The sequence below is a fragment of the Melanotaenia boesemani genome, chromosome 24, assembly GCF_017639745.1.
Source record: "Melanotaenia boesemani isolate fMelBoe1 chromosome 24, fMelBoe1.pri, whole genome shotgun sequence".
NCBI classification, from domain to species: Eukaryota; Metazoa; Chordata; class Actinopteri; order Atheriniformes; family Melanotaeniidae; genus Melanotaenia; species Melanotaenia boesemani.
The window spans coordinates 15,240,356-15,256,928 of record NC_055705.1 but is presented as its reverse complement, the minus strand read 5'-3'; the positions used below and the strand labels follow the sequence as shown (position 1 = coordinate 15,256,928).

Below are 16,573 nucleotides of genomic sequence, written 5' to 3'. Positions count from 1 at the left end.
TCTAACCCCTACCAAAAACTCTAACATTTTAGAAACAATTAAAGAACCAAAAGCAGCAAAAATGATTGCAGAAAATGTTTTTACAAACATCAAAGAGCAAAAAAAAAACTATAAATCATCCAGTAATGATGACTTAACCTCTGAATTTTATAAAAATGGTAAAATATTTAGGAATTACAATCTCCTAAGATGATAATCAATTAATGAATTACAATCTGAACATAACAATCTTTTTTCAAATCTTTTCAATGTGTTCATGTGTCTAATTTTTGGTCTAATTTTTTTTTTTTTAAACCCTGTCCTGTCCAGCATCCTAACATACAGAACGGTGGTCTGTGTGCCATATTTTGCTTGACAGATTTGCTCTATCAAGGGAGACATGATATATACATGGCTGCCTTTGATATTTTTATTATTTTTATTGTAATCTTATTTTCTTTGGTCTTTATATGTCAGTGCCAAACCTGACAGGGAGATAAAGGAAGAGGGGGGAAAAAGGAGAAAAGGACAGGATTAAAATGTGGAAATAACAGTTGTCTAGGCTGCCTAAAACACACCACAAAAAACAATTAAAACTACCACAGTACATAATGATGATATGAAAAAGTACAGTAGACATCAAACGTACCTGCAGAGAAACGTACACACAAACATCAGCAACATTTAGTCAGAAGCAGATGGAGAGACGAGCACGTTTGTGAGCATGCACGTGTGATTGTGCGTGTGAGGCCATGCAACAAGGAGGAAATGTGTGCTTGCAAAGGGGGCCGTGATCGCGCCGCACCCAGAAGCCTGAGGCCCCAAAGGCCCAGCAGGTCCACAGAGCACCAAGCCCAGGACAGCCAAAGCCGACAGAGCAGCGGCCCACTCAGACCAGAGCAGAGGGGCCCCCAGACTGGAGCACCCTGGCGCGACACAGGTCCAAGGGCCACCCATCACCCCCAGCAGAACCCCGCCCAGGAACCTGACAGAGCCTGACTGCCACAGGCAAAGCCACCGTGGGCCACGCCAACCCAGCACAAAGGCTAGTACACAAGTACAGACAAGCGTAGGTATCTATGCAGACAAGTATGTATTGAAAAACGGCTCTTGCATGTTCAAACATGATCGACCCATAGTGAAAGTTCGTCAGCTTCAAACAAAAGGAGCAGGTGAAGAACCAGGGCCGCAAACTTCGGAGTAAACGACCAATATCTGAGAGAGATCCTGGATGACGAAGAGTTTCCCATCAGGAGGAAATGCGGTTGAAAAGTAATTTCATTATCGTTCAGCTGGACCGCGACCTGGGCATCACTCCGTGGCTCTACTGACTTGTTGGTATGTGCTTTAATTTTCCTGTATTCTTACTAGATCATGTTCTATCCATAAAACTGCAATAAAAGATCATTTATTTTACAGTAAATTCACTACCAGTCTCTACTACACTGCTATCAACACAGATGTGTTTTTAGGACTTTTTCAGTTCACTTAGATAAATTTATTTAAAGCTCTAGTAGTAGAGATGTGACGTTCATGAACAAATCGATTCTTTTGAACGACTCTTTTAAATGAACGATGGGAACCGATTCACAGCTGTGAGTCGTTCATTTGTGAGCCATTCTTTTTATATACAATTTTTTTTTTTTTTGCTCAAATTATCTCGTATTCTATTGGCTGGAGGAGGATTGACAGACAGCTCTTTCAGCAACCCAAGAGAGAGGAAAAAATATCCAAGAGCAGAAGTTTTGAGAGCAGAGAATGTGTCTCAGTGTGAGGAAAACAGACAAAGTCTGAGAGCAGTTTGGAAAGGAAAAACAATATATTTGAAAGCAAGAGGGACTTTCTGAGTGTGATAGCAGAGTTTTAAGAGAGAGTAAGATGATATTTGAGCGTGAAAACCAGAAATCTTTCTCTCAAAGCAAACAATTAAAGATTAAAGATAGAAAAATACCTCCATATAGGTCTTGTTTAGTCTGAATTTTGAGAAAACTATAGCCAGGGCTTTCACAGTGGTTCTGGAAAGCAAGTTACAACACACATAATACATATCTGATTGAGGCCCCTATTTAGGTTTTGGTAAAGGTTTCAAGTAATTTAACAAAACACTTTCAAAGTGTTCCTGAATTTAAAGGGCCGCCTGATGACTAGGTTTGTTGGGCTTTCCTACAATTTGGCACATGTGATACAATCACTACATTTGACATCAGAACTTTCAATGGTTTGTTCATCATTCATTTAAACTCCAAGACTCCCATTTAAGCTAATATCATGTAGAAGGCTAAGTACCTGATGTGGGTACTCTGCCACCTGATCACATCACAAGTCATCTGAATCTGCGGACTTGTGCCTCATCAAAACTTTATTTTTAGTCAAGTACAACAGCTGCTTGCTTTCTTCAGTGGCTACTGCAGAGGAAAGACAAGTGGTAAAGGATAAATTTGATCAGTATTTTCCTGTCAACTCAGCTTGTTTTGGAACCAGTTCAGATCTCTATCACACATCTTTGCTTCTCAGAAATGATTAACCTTAAAATGGAAACATTTTCACCTAATGTAACCATAAATTAATCTGACAAATCAGTCATTTCACCCATCTTATGCGCCTACATGCTCGTAAATTTCACACAGGAAACACAGTAAGAAGCAGGGGGGCTTGGTGGTGAGAACATAAGAGGGAACGTCACTGATCTCAGGTGGAGGAAAAAACGATGTCAACCGATGAAATCATTACCAGGATGAAGGAAACGCAATCAACTTGCAACCTCAGGGACACAGTTACTTTCAAGTAGTGAATGCAAACACACTTTCAAAACTCTAAAAACACTCATTTTAATGTCTAACACCAACATATCAGCACCAAATTTAATTTGCTCTGAAAAAGGCAAAACAGACTCCAACAAGTGGAAAGTATTGCATACTTTAATAGTTTCTTCAGTGCTAAATCCGGTTTCTCCACAAGGTTGCTTTACAAACTCAGACTGAGTGTAGGTTGAAACTGCACCATGTCCTTGTTTTGACACCATGCCCGTCCAAAAGAATACAGTCACTCATCAAACTATAGCACCTCTTCATTGCTCCAGTCTAATCTTTATGCTTATTAGCAAACTGGAACCTGTTTTTCCTGATTCTGACAAGTAACAAGGCAACACAGCTGTTTAGTCCCAATCCTTTAGGTTCCCTTCAAAACATGCACATGAAAATGCTCTTCCTTTAATTAATAAACATAGCTGAGACGTTAATTTTCATTTACCATCTGATACATTTGAGGATCGCCGTTGAATAATAATAGTTGAATAAAACTACACCGCTGCTGTGTGGCTGGTTGAGCTGCCATGCAAGAGCCAATTCTCTTCAAGCCGCTGGTGGCTAAGTCCAAGTTAATCTAGCCATAGTAATCACAACACATTCTTATGCTGCAGGAGGGCACCTGCATGCGTGTCATTACCTGCACATCCTAACAAAACATTTTGTTGTTCTTTGTCTCTGAATGCTGTACTGTACCAAGAAAGAACACGTTTACAGAAGTAATACAAAAATAAAAGAAGATGTAAAAGAAAGTAACACGTTTAGAAAATAAATATTCTCTACGTTATCTGGTTTTTTTTGGTGGGTTTGTTTTTAGTTCCTCCATCTAATCATGCATTTGCAGTTACATGTTAGACCAGAAAGGAGAAGTGGTGCAATATCTCAGTGCCCTTGTCTTATTAAGAATTCTACGCAAAGTTTGTGTGTTTGTTTCCATTGAGCCAGCAGACTGTTGTATTATTACAATCGAGTTTGTATCTAACGGGTCATTTATAATGCACTCAAATTATCTGATCACCAAATTCAAAAAAGCACGGAGATCTTGTTAAAAAGAAGGTTGAAGAGGATTATTAGTTATGCAAAGTTCTAATCTTATTAAGGTTGGATTATCTAGTATACAAGATTCTCTAATTAAAAGTTGTATGTTCAATTTTGGCCAAGGGTCTTTATTTTATATTAAACTAAATGCATTTTTCTAGACTTTATATTAATTTCTATGTCTGTTATTCGATTCAGTTGTCCACTAAAATCTTTTAAATTAAAAAAAATATTGCTTTTGGGGGCAAATGTTATGTGATTAATCAAGATTTTTTTGTCATCCTGTATCTGGAAGTCCTTCAGGATTTTAGATTTCTCAATCTCCACCACTTGGGGAGGTGTTTCCGGCGCCTGGCCCAGATCTGCACACTATGCCGGCTACTTTGTTAGCTGTTAGATGCCGGATTGTTTTGAATATTTAGTGTTAGTTTTTAATGCACTTTAGCTTTAAGAACTAATCAGACTGAAATTGCTTAAAAGCTACTGCATGTTTTTGTAGGATGATTGCCACAGGATTGCTATAAATATAATATGCTGACTGTAGAATTTATTTCTACTTCTCTTTAAAATAATACTTCTACACAATGGAGCCACTTGGAGTTTCTGAGGAATTACAGGAAATGACACAGAAGCGAGCTGATCCTTTTTAGGCAATTCTGCATTCAGGCATAAACAAGGGCACACACCTGACATTTATACACAAGAAGTGACACACTTTGGCTCAGTAGTGGGAACGTAGTGATGGTGGTGTTTTGATGCTCGTCTCGTTGAACTGTCAGAGGTAAGATGTTAAATGGTCCGTTTGACCGGTTTAAACTTTCAGACAAGGCCATAAAAGTTTAGGTTGCTGCTCTTTTTTTTTTATTTATAAGGGTTTTCTTTGACTTTTACAATCAGGTCACTTTCTTTCCAAGCGAGAAAAAAGCTGCTGATGTGAGTTCAGGCTGAAATGGTTCTTTGTTTTTAAGCATTTGGCACAAACAAGTTAGTTACAAGAAAAATTTGTCTGAATGTTAGTTTTTGTATTGATCCTCCACTTATACAGTATATAGCCTGATCCAAACCTAAACAAATTAGATGTAAATTTATGTTTTAATGTCTCAAATGTAAGCTGGTGACCACTTTGCTTTATTTATTTATAGATTTTTGTAATTGGTTATATTTCTAAGGATTTTTAATTGAATATAACTGATTAAATGTATATTTAGAAACAAAGGCAACAACACGATAGCTATGTTCTAAATAGGACATTCACTCTGCTGGGCTTTGTTCTTCGACTTTGAAAGTAGATGGGGCCTCTTGGATCACTTCCTTTCAAAAGCATGAGCTCAAACACATGCACACACACAAGTGCACAGTGGCACACATGCACTCGCACATAAAAAAAAAGTGCTCTGACAGGAAATAACTTTGACAATGGAAAGTTCTTTTTTTCAGCTCAATGTGATGAGAACAGCGATGAAGATGGCTTCTCTCCTCATCATCACCATGTCTCTGCTCTGCTTCCACGTCATCAAAGGTACTGAAATGTTTATTAAAATTATTTTTTTGCTGTTTGGTTTGAACCTGTCACTGTTAGGATGTATTATGTTTTTTTTTTATACAAATAGATATGTATGAAATATGTGTTTGAGTGCTACATTATACCTAAACCCCACATGTAATAATGTTCGTTTACTCTAATTCAGTAATACTTTCATCAGCAAATGTTTGTCGTGTTACATTTGGGAAATATTACTTGTTAAATGTTAGTTGTAGGATTTTATATTTCCACAAATTTTCTGTTTTCGGTTGCAGTCAGAAAGGTGTCCAACAAAATAAGGGAATATGTATCCTAAATATATATCATGATGAGCAAAAAACACTGTAATAATCTTTTTTTTTCTTTCTAAATCTGACTTCAACAACAAAAAAATCTAATTTCTTAAGCAAGGAGATCCAGATTAGATTGAAGTTAAAAGTTAAATTTACAAAAAAAAGGGGAAGCAATAAAACAGCCATGTGGCTGGAGTTACTGTAAGGCTGGGCAGGAGCAAAGATGAGGATTCACTTCCCAGTGAGGTTTATTAACAAATTTTTTAAAAGTCTATGTTAATATTCACCTTCTCATATCTAGATTTTACTTGTTTTATTTGCATCCATTTACTGTAGCTGCTACTTTTACAGAAAGTGTGTGATTTCTGAGCCAAAAATATATCAGAATCAGATGAAAACAATCGTCCAGAAATGCTCACTGCCGACCAAAAGTCTTCCTGATGTGGTGGCGTTGGTCTGAAATGAGAGGCTGCAGAGGACAAACAGGAAGCAGTGCAACAGCAGTAAAGTGGAGGTGACCTGCAGATGCAGTAACTAGATTTCTACACAGGAAATAATGAAGAATTTTCAAAGACATACAGGGTTTTACTTTTAATAGCTTTTCAACTAGCCAAGATGAAAAGATTTTATAAAATATTTATGTACAAAGCTGCTTTCAAATGTAATTGTTTAATTTTTAACCTTAATTTTGTGCATTGTAATCATGCAGTTCAGCTACTTTTATTAACTAATAAAGGACTTTCTCTAAATTTTTAAATGTTATTGTTGAGAAGGCTATGTGAGGTTAGATTGTGGATAAATTGAACATTATAATTTAATTCTGTGTAATAATGGATTCCTTTGATAATAAAGAGTTTAAATTTAATGCATTGCAGTTAAAAAAGGCCATATTGTAAACTGACTAAAATGTTATATTTTTGAAATGTGCTATTATAGTTGTTTATCTCTGTTTTGAGTAAAGTAACGCTAATTGTTCTGGAACATTTATTTACTAACAAACCCTAAAAGAAATGATTCTGAGAAATAGATTTTTGTCTGTGAAGAGGCACGAAGGTCTGGGGTTACATTTCGGTACTTACCGCATAAAAGACTTACATCCTGAGAGGTAATATTATAGATGAAAGTAGACTCGACAGCCTCACTCAAAGCTTGTTATTATCTTAGAGAGATGAAGCTGTTGCTCGCCTTCGTCTTTTAGATGCTGTGAATTTCATCTTTCTGCTTTAAATTTTTTTAGATTGAGAATTAAGCTCTGCAGCAGGTTTTTAGATTAAAGCTTAAAGTAATATTTGACTGAGGTTTCTGTTTGCCTCCACTTTTTGTCTCATGCTTTTGGAGGTAGAGGAGCCCACTGACCAAAAATGAAGATATATTTACTGTTTTAAATAGAGAATAGTTATAACATACAGGAAATTCTTCATGCTGTACATAAAATTTATCAGGTTTATTTATCATCTATGAGAACAGACACAACAGGACGATATAATGGGCCAAATATTACAGAATTTTAACAATTATTAGAGTTATTCACATGATACACAACGTTATGTGTCTTTGTCAGGGGCGTCAGAATGGTGGGGGGTAAACTGTACTATCCAGGGCCCGCTGCAGGGTGGGGGCCTTGAAAATCCTGGAATCAATAGTAGTTTTGTGTTTCACTTTTAAAACTTCTAATTATTTAATATCAAAGCTGACATCAGTTTGCCTGAATGAAGATGCAGAGATCATGAATTCTGCATTAACAATAATGATGAATGTTCTTTCAGGATCCTTTCACCCCTCTAAAATTATGCAAAATGGTTTAGTCCACACTGGTTGGTTCAAGCTAGCTACATACAGATCACAGCCAGTAAGTTTAGTTTAGTTTATGGATCCCTATTACTCACCACCAAAGTGAAGACTAGTCCTCCTGCGGTCCAGATCTTTTTTTTTTTAAAGAAGATGAAGAGAAGGGCAGCAGCTTCTTTTTAATTTCTTAGAGAAGTGCGTTGAGTAGCAGCAGTGTAGGCAACACGTTAGGTTTCATTTTAAGGACAGCACAGATTAATTACGATCACAAATTCATCTGAGTTGTTTCCGACAATCTTTTGACTTTATGGACCTTACAATAAAAAACAGTTCCACTTCCTTTTTTAGTCATCGCTCAGCAATCAGTCATGTCATGTCGTATTTGGTATCAGCTTATTCCTTGTAATTTAAGGATTGTGAAGATGCCACTAGCATCACATTATCTGAACAACTGAATGCACCAGAGCCCAAAGTCTGTAATGGTGATAACAAATGGTCTACTATCATTTTTAAGAGGAGAATGTTCCAGGTTTGAGGCCATAATGACTGATGAATGAGTCAGTCTAATTCTTATAACTGTTGGTGCTCTTGAGTCCTTGAGTTAAACCTTGTAAAAATATCTGACCTGGAAAAAGGGCTGATTTAGTGTTTTTATTGTTCTTAGTATTATGTGTTTTAGGATGTGTTTATGTGTTGTATTCTAAGGCTTGTGGTTGTTTGTTTTGTCTGTTAAATGTGACAATGCACTTTGAGTTCCTTGCAACTGTTTTTTCTTCCTCCCAGTGTGGCTAAACTAAACTAAACTTATATTGCTGTATTACTTTCATTACTTATTCAGTGAAAGGGACACAAATCCGAAACTGTCCAGCCAGTTGTCCAGTTGTTATAAGATACAGAGTAGAAGAAGTTTACAGTCAGACAGAAGGTTCAGAACTAAACATGACTCATGTGTAGCCTAGAAAATGGTTACCTGCATAGCAATAATAAATATTTAACCTTTCAGCACCACTTTATCATTGTAACATCAGTATTAGCAAAGTTTACATCAGGTCCTCAGTTTCAGACACAGCAGCAGGTCCATCATCATCTTCAGTCTATCAAGTTATTTAGTTTACAAATAATCATCTGCAGCTGATTCAAATAAAAGAATCTTAGTAGAACAGGTTAGTGAATGTAGCAAGGAGGTTAAGGAGAAGAAAGCAGAGGAAGACAGTGAGAGGCGGAGTGATGCAGAGGAGTGTCTGCTAGATGAACCAGGAATATGACCAGAGTTAAAAAAATATATATATATTTATTATGTTTGCCTTATACCATGGGAAAAGTATGCATGAGAACTATTGGTCACATCTATGTAGGGGCTCACCAAAATGGTTTGTACATAGGGCTCCGAATTCCATGTTACACTTCTGGTCTTTGTCACTAGAGACTGCAGCCCAATAGACTTGCTGTGTTTGGAGCAAATGAGGAGAACCTGGAGTATGGTTAGACTCAGACCTGACTTTTAGCAGCCACATCTAAGCTGTCACTAAGAAGCTTTTTACCAGCTCAGAAACATCAGCAGAAGTAAAAGTTTAGTCTCCCAGAAAGACCAGGAGAAACTCCTCTATGCATCCATCTCCAGTAGGCTGGATTACTGTAATGGTCTTTTTAACAGGACTTCCTAAAAAGAGCATTAAACATCTGCAGCTCATCCAGATGCTGGTGCTGGAGTTTTAACCAAGAGATCTGAACACATCACACCAGTTTTGAAATCTTCACACTGGTTTCCAGTCAGTCACAGAATAGATTTTAAAACCCTTCTAATCGGAACGGTTTAGGCCCAGAATACATCTGTGATATGTTCAGAGAATATAAACGTTAAATTCCCTCCAAATGGCTCCAAACACACTGTTCAGCACATTTTCTTTCCTATGAGCCATTCTTATGTTCACCTGCCATTATCTCTTGTCCACATTTCCCATTTGTTGCATTCATCTTTTCCAGGTTTTTATATAAATGTTACCAAAAGACTGAGAAGTTATGATGAAGTACAAAAATGTTGGATTTTAAGACCAAATTCTAGATTTATCACCTTATTCTTTTTTATATTTTATTATCTTTCTTTCTGATCCAAAGGTTGTGACATAAACGCTGTGACTGGCGGAAGCATTATTGTGCCAGTGAAAGAAAAACTGGAGCCCACGGATACAGTGAAATGGATTTTCAACAAACATATCATCTTTCGTGAATCAGCAAGTGAAGTAATTGCTGGGAAAAAAAGTAGTGTTACTACAGATGGATACCTCAAACTAAAAGATGTGCAGAAGAAAGATGAGGGAGAATACAAATCAGAGATCAACGATGACAATGGAATATCAAAAGCTGTGAGCATCAAGCGTTTATGTGTGTTTGGTAAGTAAAGTTTTTATTTCTATTAGCTTACTGTGCTAAAGTTTGCTGTTTTGTTGAGTATTTGAATATTTAAAGTGTTTTTGAAAGATTTATTCAGCATGAGCTCATGTAATGTTGATCTAATCAAATATCCTCAGACCCTGTAAGAAAGCCTAAAGTAAACATGAACTGCAGGAACGAAACCGTCACATTAACCTGCATCTTTAATGAGGTGAGAGCATGTTTTAATTACTGCACCTTTCTGTATCATGTAATAAAAATACATCATTAGGTTGATTTGTGCTTTTTCTTAATTTTCTTTCTTTACTCATATTTTAGCAGAGATCTATGCAAACTCAACCCCATCATGAAAAGGCTGAGATGTCCTAAAAATGTCATTTCTTTTCTTAATAAAATGTTTTCTACTAAAAACTTGAATGTTTAGGCATTAATGAGGGGGTATCCCCAAAACCAAGATCCTCCTGACAAGCATTCCCATGGTTACCTTCTAATTAATCTGTATTTTCTTTTTTCTTGCAGAAAGAGGCTTCACATCAGTGGTATAAAAACGGCCTGCCCTTGAAAAATGAGAAAAAAACACTGACAGAAGAAGCCAAAAAGGTCCAGTCAGACAGTTTCTTCTGCAATGTGTCCAACAAAGTCAGCTCTGATGTCAGCGACAGCGTGAAAATTTCTTTAATAAAAGACTGCATCAAGCACAGTAAGTATGGTGGGTACCTCAATTATATATCTATGTTGTATTCGGCGTTGGAAGTAACGCGTTACTTTGTAATGTGTTACAGTAACAATATTACTTTTTTGGGTAAAGAAGTAAAGTAGTGCATTACACTTAAAATATCTGTAACAAAATGACTTTACTGGACTATAGTAACGTGTTTTCCTACGTTACTTGAGCCGTGTTTGCCTATGTGTAAAGTTCGGATCTGTTTATGCTGCTGCCTGTGTGTGCGCTCGCCTGGGCACGTTGCCATAGAGATCGATTTGCGTGACGTAGCTGATTGTGCGCCAACCAAGGAGAAAGAAAAAGTTGCTGGAGACGGAGTCAGGGGCTTTTGGTCAGTGGCGATATTCGCATTATTTTCAGTTTCAAGTGTTGCCAACTTGGCGATTTTATTATATTTAGTGACTTTTCAGACCCCTCAAGCAACTTTTCTTCAAAAAAAGTGACTAGCGTAGCGACAAATCTAGCGACTTTTTCTGGTGTTATTAGAGACTTCTGGAGACTGATGTAAATAAACGTAGATTACTTTTCTCAATGGCGAGTGGGAGCTGCGCAGACCAGTCCCTCACTCAGAAGAGACTTGGTCCTCAGACAATGACAGCAGTTCCCAGCTGCATTCAGAGCAGACGATCGATCACCTCTCCTCTATGACCAGGCTGAAAATAAAACGTGCAAAGCTGCAGCTGGAGTGTGGATGAAAACATTCAAAAATTTAAGTGTTACACTTAATAAAAAAACAAACAAACAAAAAAACAACTAAAAATCAAAGAAAATATTGACCTTTTTTTTTTTTTTTTTTGCATTTTTAAGTTGTCTTTCCATCAGTTTTTGCCTTTCCCATGACATTCCCCTCCATGGCAGCCTTCATTACAAACATAGCCTGCTTATTCACCTCTATTCGTGGTTTTTAGACGTAACAAGTAATGACCATATTAATCTTTTTTGCGGTTTTCAGACATAAAGACGTACAAACGTTGCCTGATTATGCAAATTAGACAATGACATCATTTAGCGACTTGTAGCGACTTTTAGGACAGCCAATAGCTACTTTTCTTACTGAAGAGTTGGCAACAGTGGTTCAGTCCAGTTTCAGTCCAAACTTGTGGCGAAAGATCCTGCCTGCCAGTCAGCGGAAGGAGTCGTTCAGCAGCCGACCCGCCTTAACAAGCAGCCGACCCGCCTAAACAAGCAGCCAACCCGCCTAAACAAACTAAGCATTTTTCAACATTTCCTGGAGAGCAGCAGCCGTTAACACAGACAGAAATGAACAAGCTAGTTGCAGGGTTCATTGTAGGAGACATGCGCCCCCTGTCGATTATTGAATCGCCCAGGTTTAGAAAAATACTAAATAAAATGATGATGAGACAAGTGTGGCCATTTCTTCCCACAGACAGGGACGTTGTTCTTATGGTTTTAAAGCCATTTTGTTTACAATGTCCACACGGTGAATTAAGAAATGGTAAAGCAATAAGTAGTGATGTTACTTTTCAAATGCAGTAACGAGTAAAGTAATTTCATTACAATTTACAGAAGTAATGAGTAACTAGTAACTAATTACTTTTTTAGAGTAACTACAGCAGAGGGGTTAAAAAGAGACACATTTATCAGGTGTCTATTTAAAAAAGAAAAAAATCTCAAAAGTGAATGACAGTGACAGATCTGAGAAATAATACAGATTTCTTATGTTTTCTTTTAAAGCTGGCTTCAGTTTTCCAGAAAAACTTTTTGGAATTAGCATCTGGATTTTCATTGGTGGTGGAGGAGGTATGCTTGGTCTGAATCAGGATGTTTATCTCATCACAAAATCAAAATAATTTTGTGATCTGTGTGTCTAATACCCCGTTATCATCCTCATCAGGTATTGTCCTTGTGCTGATTATTATTGTCATTTTTTGCTGCGTTCGAGCCAGACGGAAGAAACATATGCGTCTGATGGGTAAAGTATTTACTTTTTTCTTTATCTATGTTAACGCTTAAAAGCAGTTAGAGCTGGTTTCAACCATCCGAATACTGTAGCTCCTACTAGTCTCCAAGTTCCTGTTTAGGTCCACAAGCCCAAATCCAAAAAGTTGGAAGATTGCAATTTCATGATAATGTAAAACTGTCAAGACCTTACGTTATCTACAGCTCTTAATATCACCAAAACATTCGGAGAATTTGAAGACATCTATACATGTAAGCACACGGCTGAAAGTCTTGGTTACCAACTTCTTTGGGCCGGCTTCTTTGTCTTCGAAATCACTGGATGGGTTCAGGAGCGCTGCCAGAAACTACACAGACCACTGTGCCATGAAATACTCTGAAATACAGGAGCTGCTGTTGCTTTTCTCTGTTGATAATCATACTGTGTATTTAATTGTAAAGGAAAAGAGAGATTCATAGGTAATCCTCAATAACTAGTTGGAAAAGTTTAGAGGACCTAACAGCTTATTGTCTAACCGTGAATATTAACAGCAGTGTTAAATGAGCCACTTAAACCACCAGCACACAGCAACATTCTTTTCCTGTTACTAGATTTTATTTTCTTGGTCCAGATAAATGTGATTCGCCTAGTTTGACTCATTGTCATCGACTTTAACAGATGAACAGGAGCTTCGTTTGGAGTGGAGCAATCCAGATCAGAAACGCTTTCAACGCAGTCTTCCTACTCCACCGGAACAACACCCTCCCTACGAGCAGCGGCGGAGGCAGCAACAGCAGCAAGCCGACCACGCCTGCCATGCGGGCAAAGCTGGCCACACTGGCCCACGTCAAAGCCGTCCCAAACAGCAGCGCCCCACTGGCCCCGATCTCCCCACCAATCAGCCTCAGCCCAGCCCACGACGAGCTGCCCAGGTAAGATCATTTTGATTTCTCTTCATATACTAGCTCTTGATTTGTGCACATAAAGCAGTCATTCTGTTTTTAACATGACAGTGTTTGATGGAAAGAATCAAAAGATGGAAAAGTGTTGCAATGCAGACCAGATATGGATGCGGTTTGTGGTCTGATTGTTTTTACTTCCCTTTAGGTCCCCAAACCTGTTAATAACGCTGATGAAGAGCAGCCGCCCCCTCTTCCTCAACCCAGGAAGAAGCGTCCCTGAGCACTATGAGCGTGATACCGTTATGTTCAGACAGCATGAGCAGCTGTCACTTTTTTTTTTTTTCTCACATTTTTTTGTGTCAGTTCATTCAAACTCAGCCAGGAAACAAACTCGAACATTTAAAATCCTCAAAGCGAAATTAAAAATGCTCAAATCAAACTTTTCTGATTTATATCAAACTTTAACTTTGTAGTATTACATCATGTGTAAATTATGTTGTCTTCCTTTTACTTTGATGCCCTGATTTAACTTTTTTTAAGAATGACAAAACAATAATATCAACTTTTTATGTATATACATATAGCTAGTAGTCAGTTCTGTTTATACTTGACTAAGTTATGGATCAGCGAACACATGAAGGTTCTTTATAAAAATATATTTCTAAAAATAAGTAGACTTGGTATGATTGGGGGTTGCAACAATCGGCTGTTCTGAGTTTGCTTTCACACTGCTCTAAGTCAAACAAACTATTTTTAATTTCCCTCTTGGTTAAATAAAGTAAAGTTTCATTTCATGGTGTTGTCTTATTCCTGGATCTGGTTCACTTGAAGTCAACTGAAACCTTTTCACACCTTTACAAACAAACCAGACTTTTTGAGCATATACACTAGGATTCGGATCAGAAGGGCTGGTATATTGTCGCAACCCCCAACTGAACCAAGTCCACAATCAAGTCCACAATCATACTATCCAGTTGACTGTAAGGTGCAAAAATAACCTAGATGAGCTGTTTGTATTTAACCAAGTTAGATAGCAGAAATTGTTTTGTTGTCTGTAGCTGACTTTAGGTATTATGGCTTCTATACTTTTGGCACTGTCTTGTTTTTTTTTTTGTTTGTTTGTTTTTCTAAACCAAACCTGTAGACTTCCAAACAGTCAAACTTCTCTTTATTAAAAAAAAAAAAGAAAAAAAATATTTAAAAAATAAAATAAAATCTCCCCCTGTTGGCCATTTGAGAGATCTTATGTCCACATAGGCTTAATTTTCTCATCTAGCTTTTAAAACCAATGTCCATAAATAATCCTAAATCCATCCTAAATTTGCCCATTTAGGTTAAAGACTAAAGGAGGCAGCACAACAAACAGTGGCTTTCTGTGCGCCCTTTAAAACATGGCAGCTTCTTCTTCTTCATTGTTTCTTTTGCTAGTCGGATGTCGGCTATGCTGCTCAGCACTGTCCTTGTGGTTATCGGAGTTACTGCTTTGTTTGTTGCTTCTTTTGGGGACGCATCTGGAAGAACTCTGGAAACAGACCAAATTATAAAGGAAGCAGAAGACGGACTGATAGCTCTGTGTCCGGCTTTAGCGTAGAGCATGAATACACCTTAAAATAGCTTTTAAACATATAAAGTCTGACCCGAGGAAGAAGGGGTAGAAATTTCTATTTTCTTTTATTTGAAATTTTATTTTGAGCAGTTAGCAAAAAATACAAAAAACACTTTGCATATATGTGCTGTGTATTACTGTGTAAGAACTATTGTAGTGCAAATGGTTTCCACGTGGGGGCAAGTATCAGTTTGTATAGAACAGGGTTTTGAGCAAAGTTTTTGCCATAAAGTGATACAAAAGGTCTCAGAAATCTTAGGTATCAAATATGTTACCTGCGGCATTAAAAAGATAATATCCGATCTCTAGAGGTAGTGAAAGCACTTCAAGCAAATTGTAAAAATGACATCTATGTATCTAAGTTTAAGATAATTAATTGATGTATTACAAAATGACAATATTATGGTAATAAATTGCTGTTTATATGTAACCAAAGCAACCAGCTAAACCCCATCTGTGAGACTGACATGTTGTTTCAACAAACTAAGTTAAGACATCTTTCAGATGGAGAGTGCATATTTTATTAAATACGTATATATTACATACATATACTACATACATTAATATTTAACTGAGTTTTTATGGTAGCAGTGGCATATATGCCTTTCATGGTTGCACAGAAATACTTTTATTTAGCTTCAGATATCATTGTTTTCCAGATGATCATACTAAAACATGTCTTTATTTTCTATTCATTTACTTCTTTTTATGCAGACTGTAGACAATTTGTTTTGACACCATGCCAAAGAAAAAGCAGACATTAGAGTAGTTTAATAACAATGCAAAAACTTTTACTTGTTACTACTGTTACAAATGCATGTAATTTCAATGTGAAAATCTTGTGTAGTCTGTAAGCAGTGGAGTCTAAATAAATATAACTTAAAGCAACTTTTTGACTGCCTCATTTTCACTTCTGCAGCAATGCACAGCACAATACTGACAGATGATGTCTGTGTGTCGGTCACATATCCTGTGTATTTTTGCTGAAAATGTGTTTGTGGTTTTGTATGTGTGTGCGTTTGTTGTAGGAGCTCAGCACAAGATGACTATCTGATTGAGCGTGGGAGGTTTTCCTGCACTTGCAGCTTGACACCAACAGAAAATTAGATTTGCTGCTTTTTTTTTCTCATTTGACGCTCACATCTTAACAGTCAAACTTGGAGCATCAGGTATTAATATGTTGATCTTGATGTCCTGTGTGACTGCACACCCACACAATGGTACATTCACTTATTTTCATTCCTTTTTATCCATTATAAAATGCTTTTCCTTTGTTATACATAGTTATACTTGTAAAATTGAAAACAAAAGAAAATACTTCACATAATTTCATTTGTAGTTTGTTGTATTTCATTATGGTAACTGGCTTTTCGTGTGTTATGCTTTCAGTTTACCAACTTTTTTCTTTGAATAACTGACTTAAAAGCACAGTGTGTAAAAATGACTGACATCTAGTGGTAAAGCTGGGCATAGACTTCAAATACCAAATACAGGTGTGAATGGACGGTGGCCATCAGTGGCCAACATTCTTCCAAACATAAACATGTTTTATGTCTAGTAGTGGATCCAGTGGCCTTGGGTGCAGAGAAGACTGCACCACAGGTAACTACTTCTTCATTTTTGTGC

The 16,573-nt window shown here is 37.1% G+C and overlaps 1 protein-coding gene across 3 annotated transcripts; it reads left to right on the top strand.

Moving 5' to 3' along the window:
• The first annotated feature begins 1,141 nt into the window (after positions 1 to 1,141).
• LOC121635904 (T-cell surface antigen CD2-like) lies at positions 1,142 to 15,835 on the top strand. 3 transcript variants are annotated; one of them, XM_041979311.1, is made up of 9 exons: positions 1,142 to 1,317; positions 5,259 to 5,340; positions 9,540 to 9,815; positions 9,953 to 10,026; positions 10,335 to 10,524; positions 12,235 to 12,300; positions 12,395 to 12,472; positions 13,118 to 13,371; positions 13,547 to 15,835. In XM_041979311.1, exons 2-9 carry the CDS (start codon positions 5,268 to 5,270, stop codon positions 13,619 to 13,621), a joined length of 1,086 nt encoding a protein of 361 aa, XP_041835245.1. In that variant the 5' UTR covers positions 1,142 to 1,317; positions 5,259 to 5,267; the 3' UTR covers positions 13,622 to 15,835. The 3 variants fall into 3 exon arrangements, with proteins under 3 accessions (XP_041835245.1, XP_041835244.1, XP_041835246.1); XM_041979310.1 differs by lacking the exon at positions 1,142 to 1,317 and adding an exon at positions 4,360 to 4,602; XM_041979312.1 differs by lacking the exon at positions 1,142 to 1,317 and adding an exon at positions 4,362 to 4,602 and having other exon boundaries at positions 10,335 to 10,515.
• The last annotated feature ends 738 nt before the right edge of the window (positions 15,836 to 16,573 follow it).

Excerpts from the sequence above, each read along its gene's own strand:
- LOC121635904 (XM_041979311.1), top strand. The coding sequence starts at position 5,268 with ATGAGAACAGCGATGAAGATGGCTTCTCTCCTCATCATCACCATGTCT. Across the intron at positions 10,525-12,234 it reads CATCAAGCACAGTAAGTATG|CTGGCTTCAGTTTTCCAGAA; the intron begins GTGGGTACCTCA and ends TTTCTTTTAAAG. Across the intron at positions 12,301-12,394 it reads TTTCATTGGTGGTGGAGGAG|GTATTGTCCTTGTGCTGATT; the intron begins GTATGCTTGGTC and ends CATCCTCATCAG.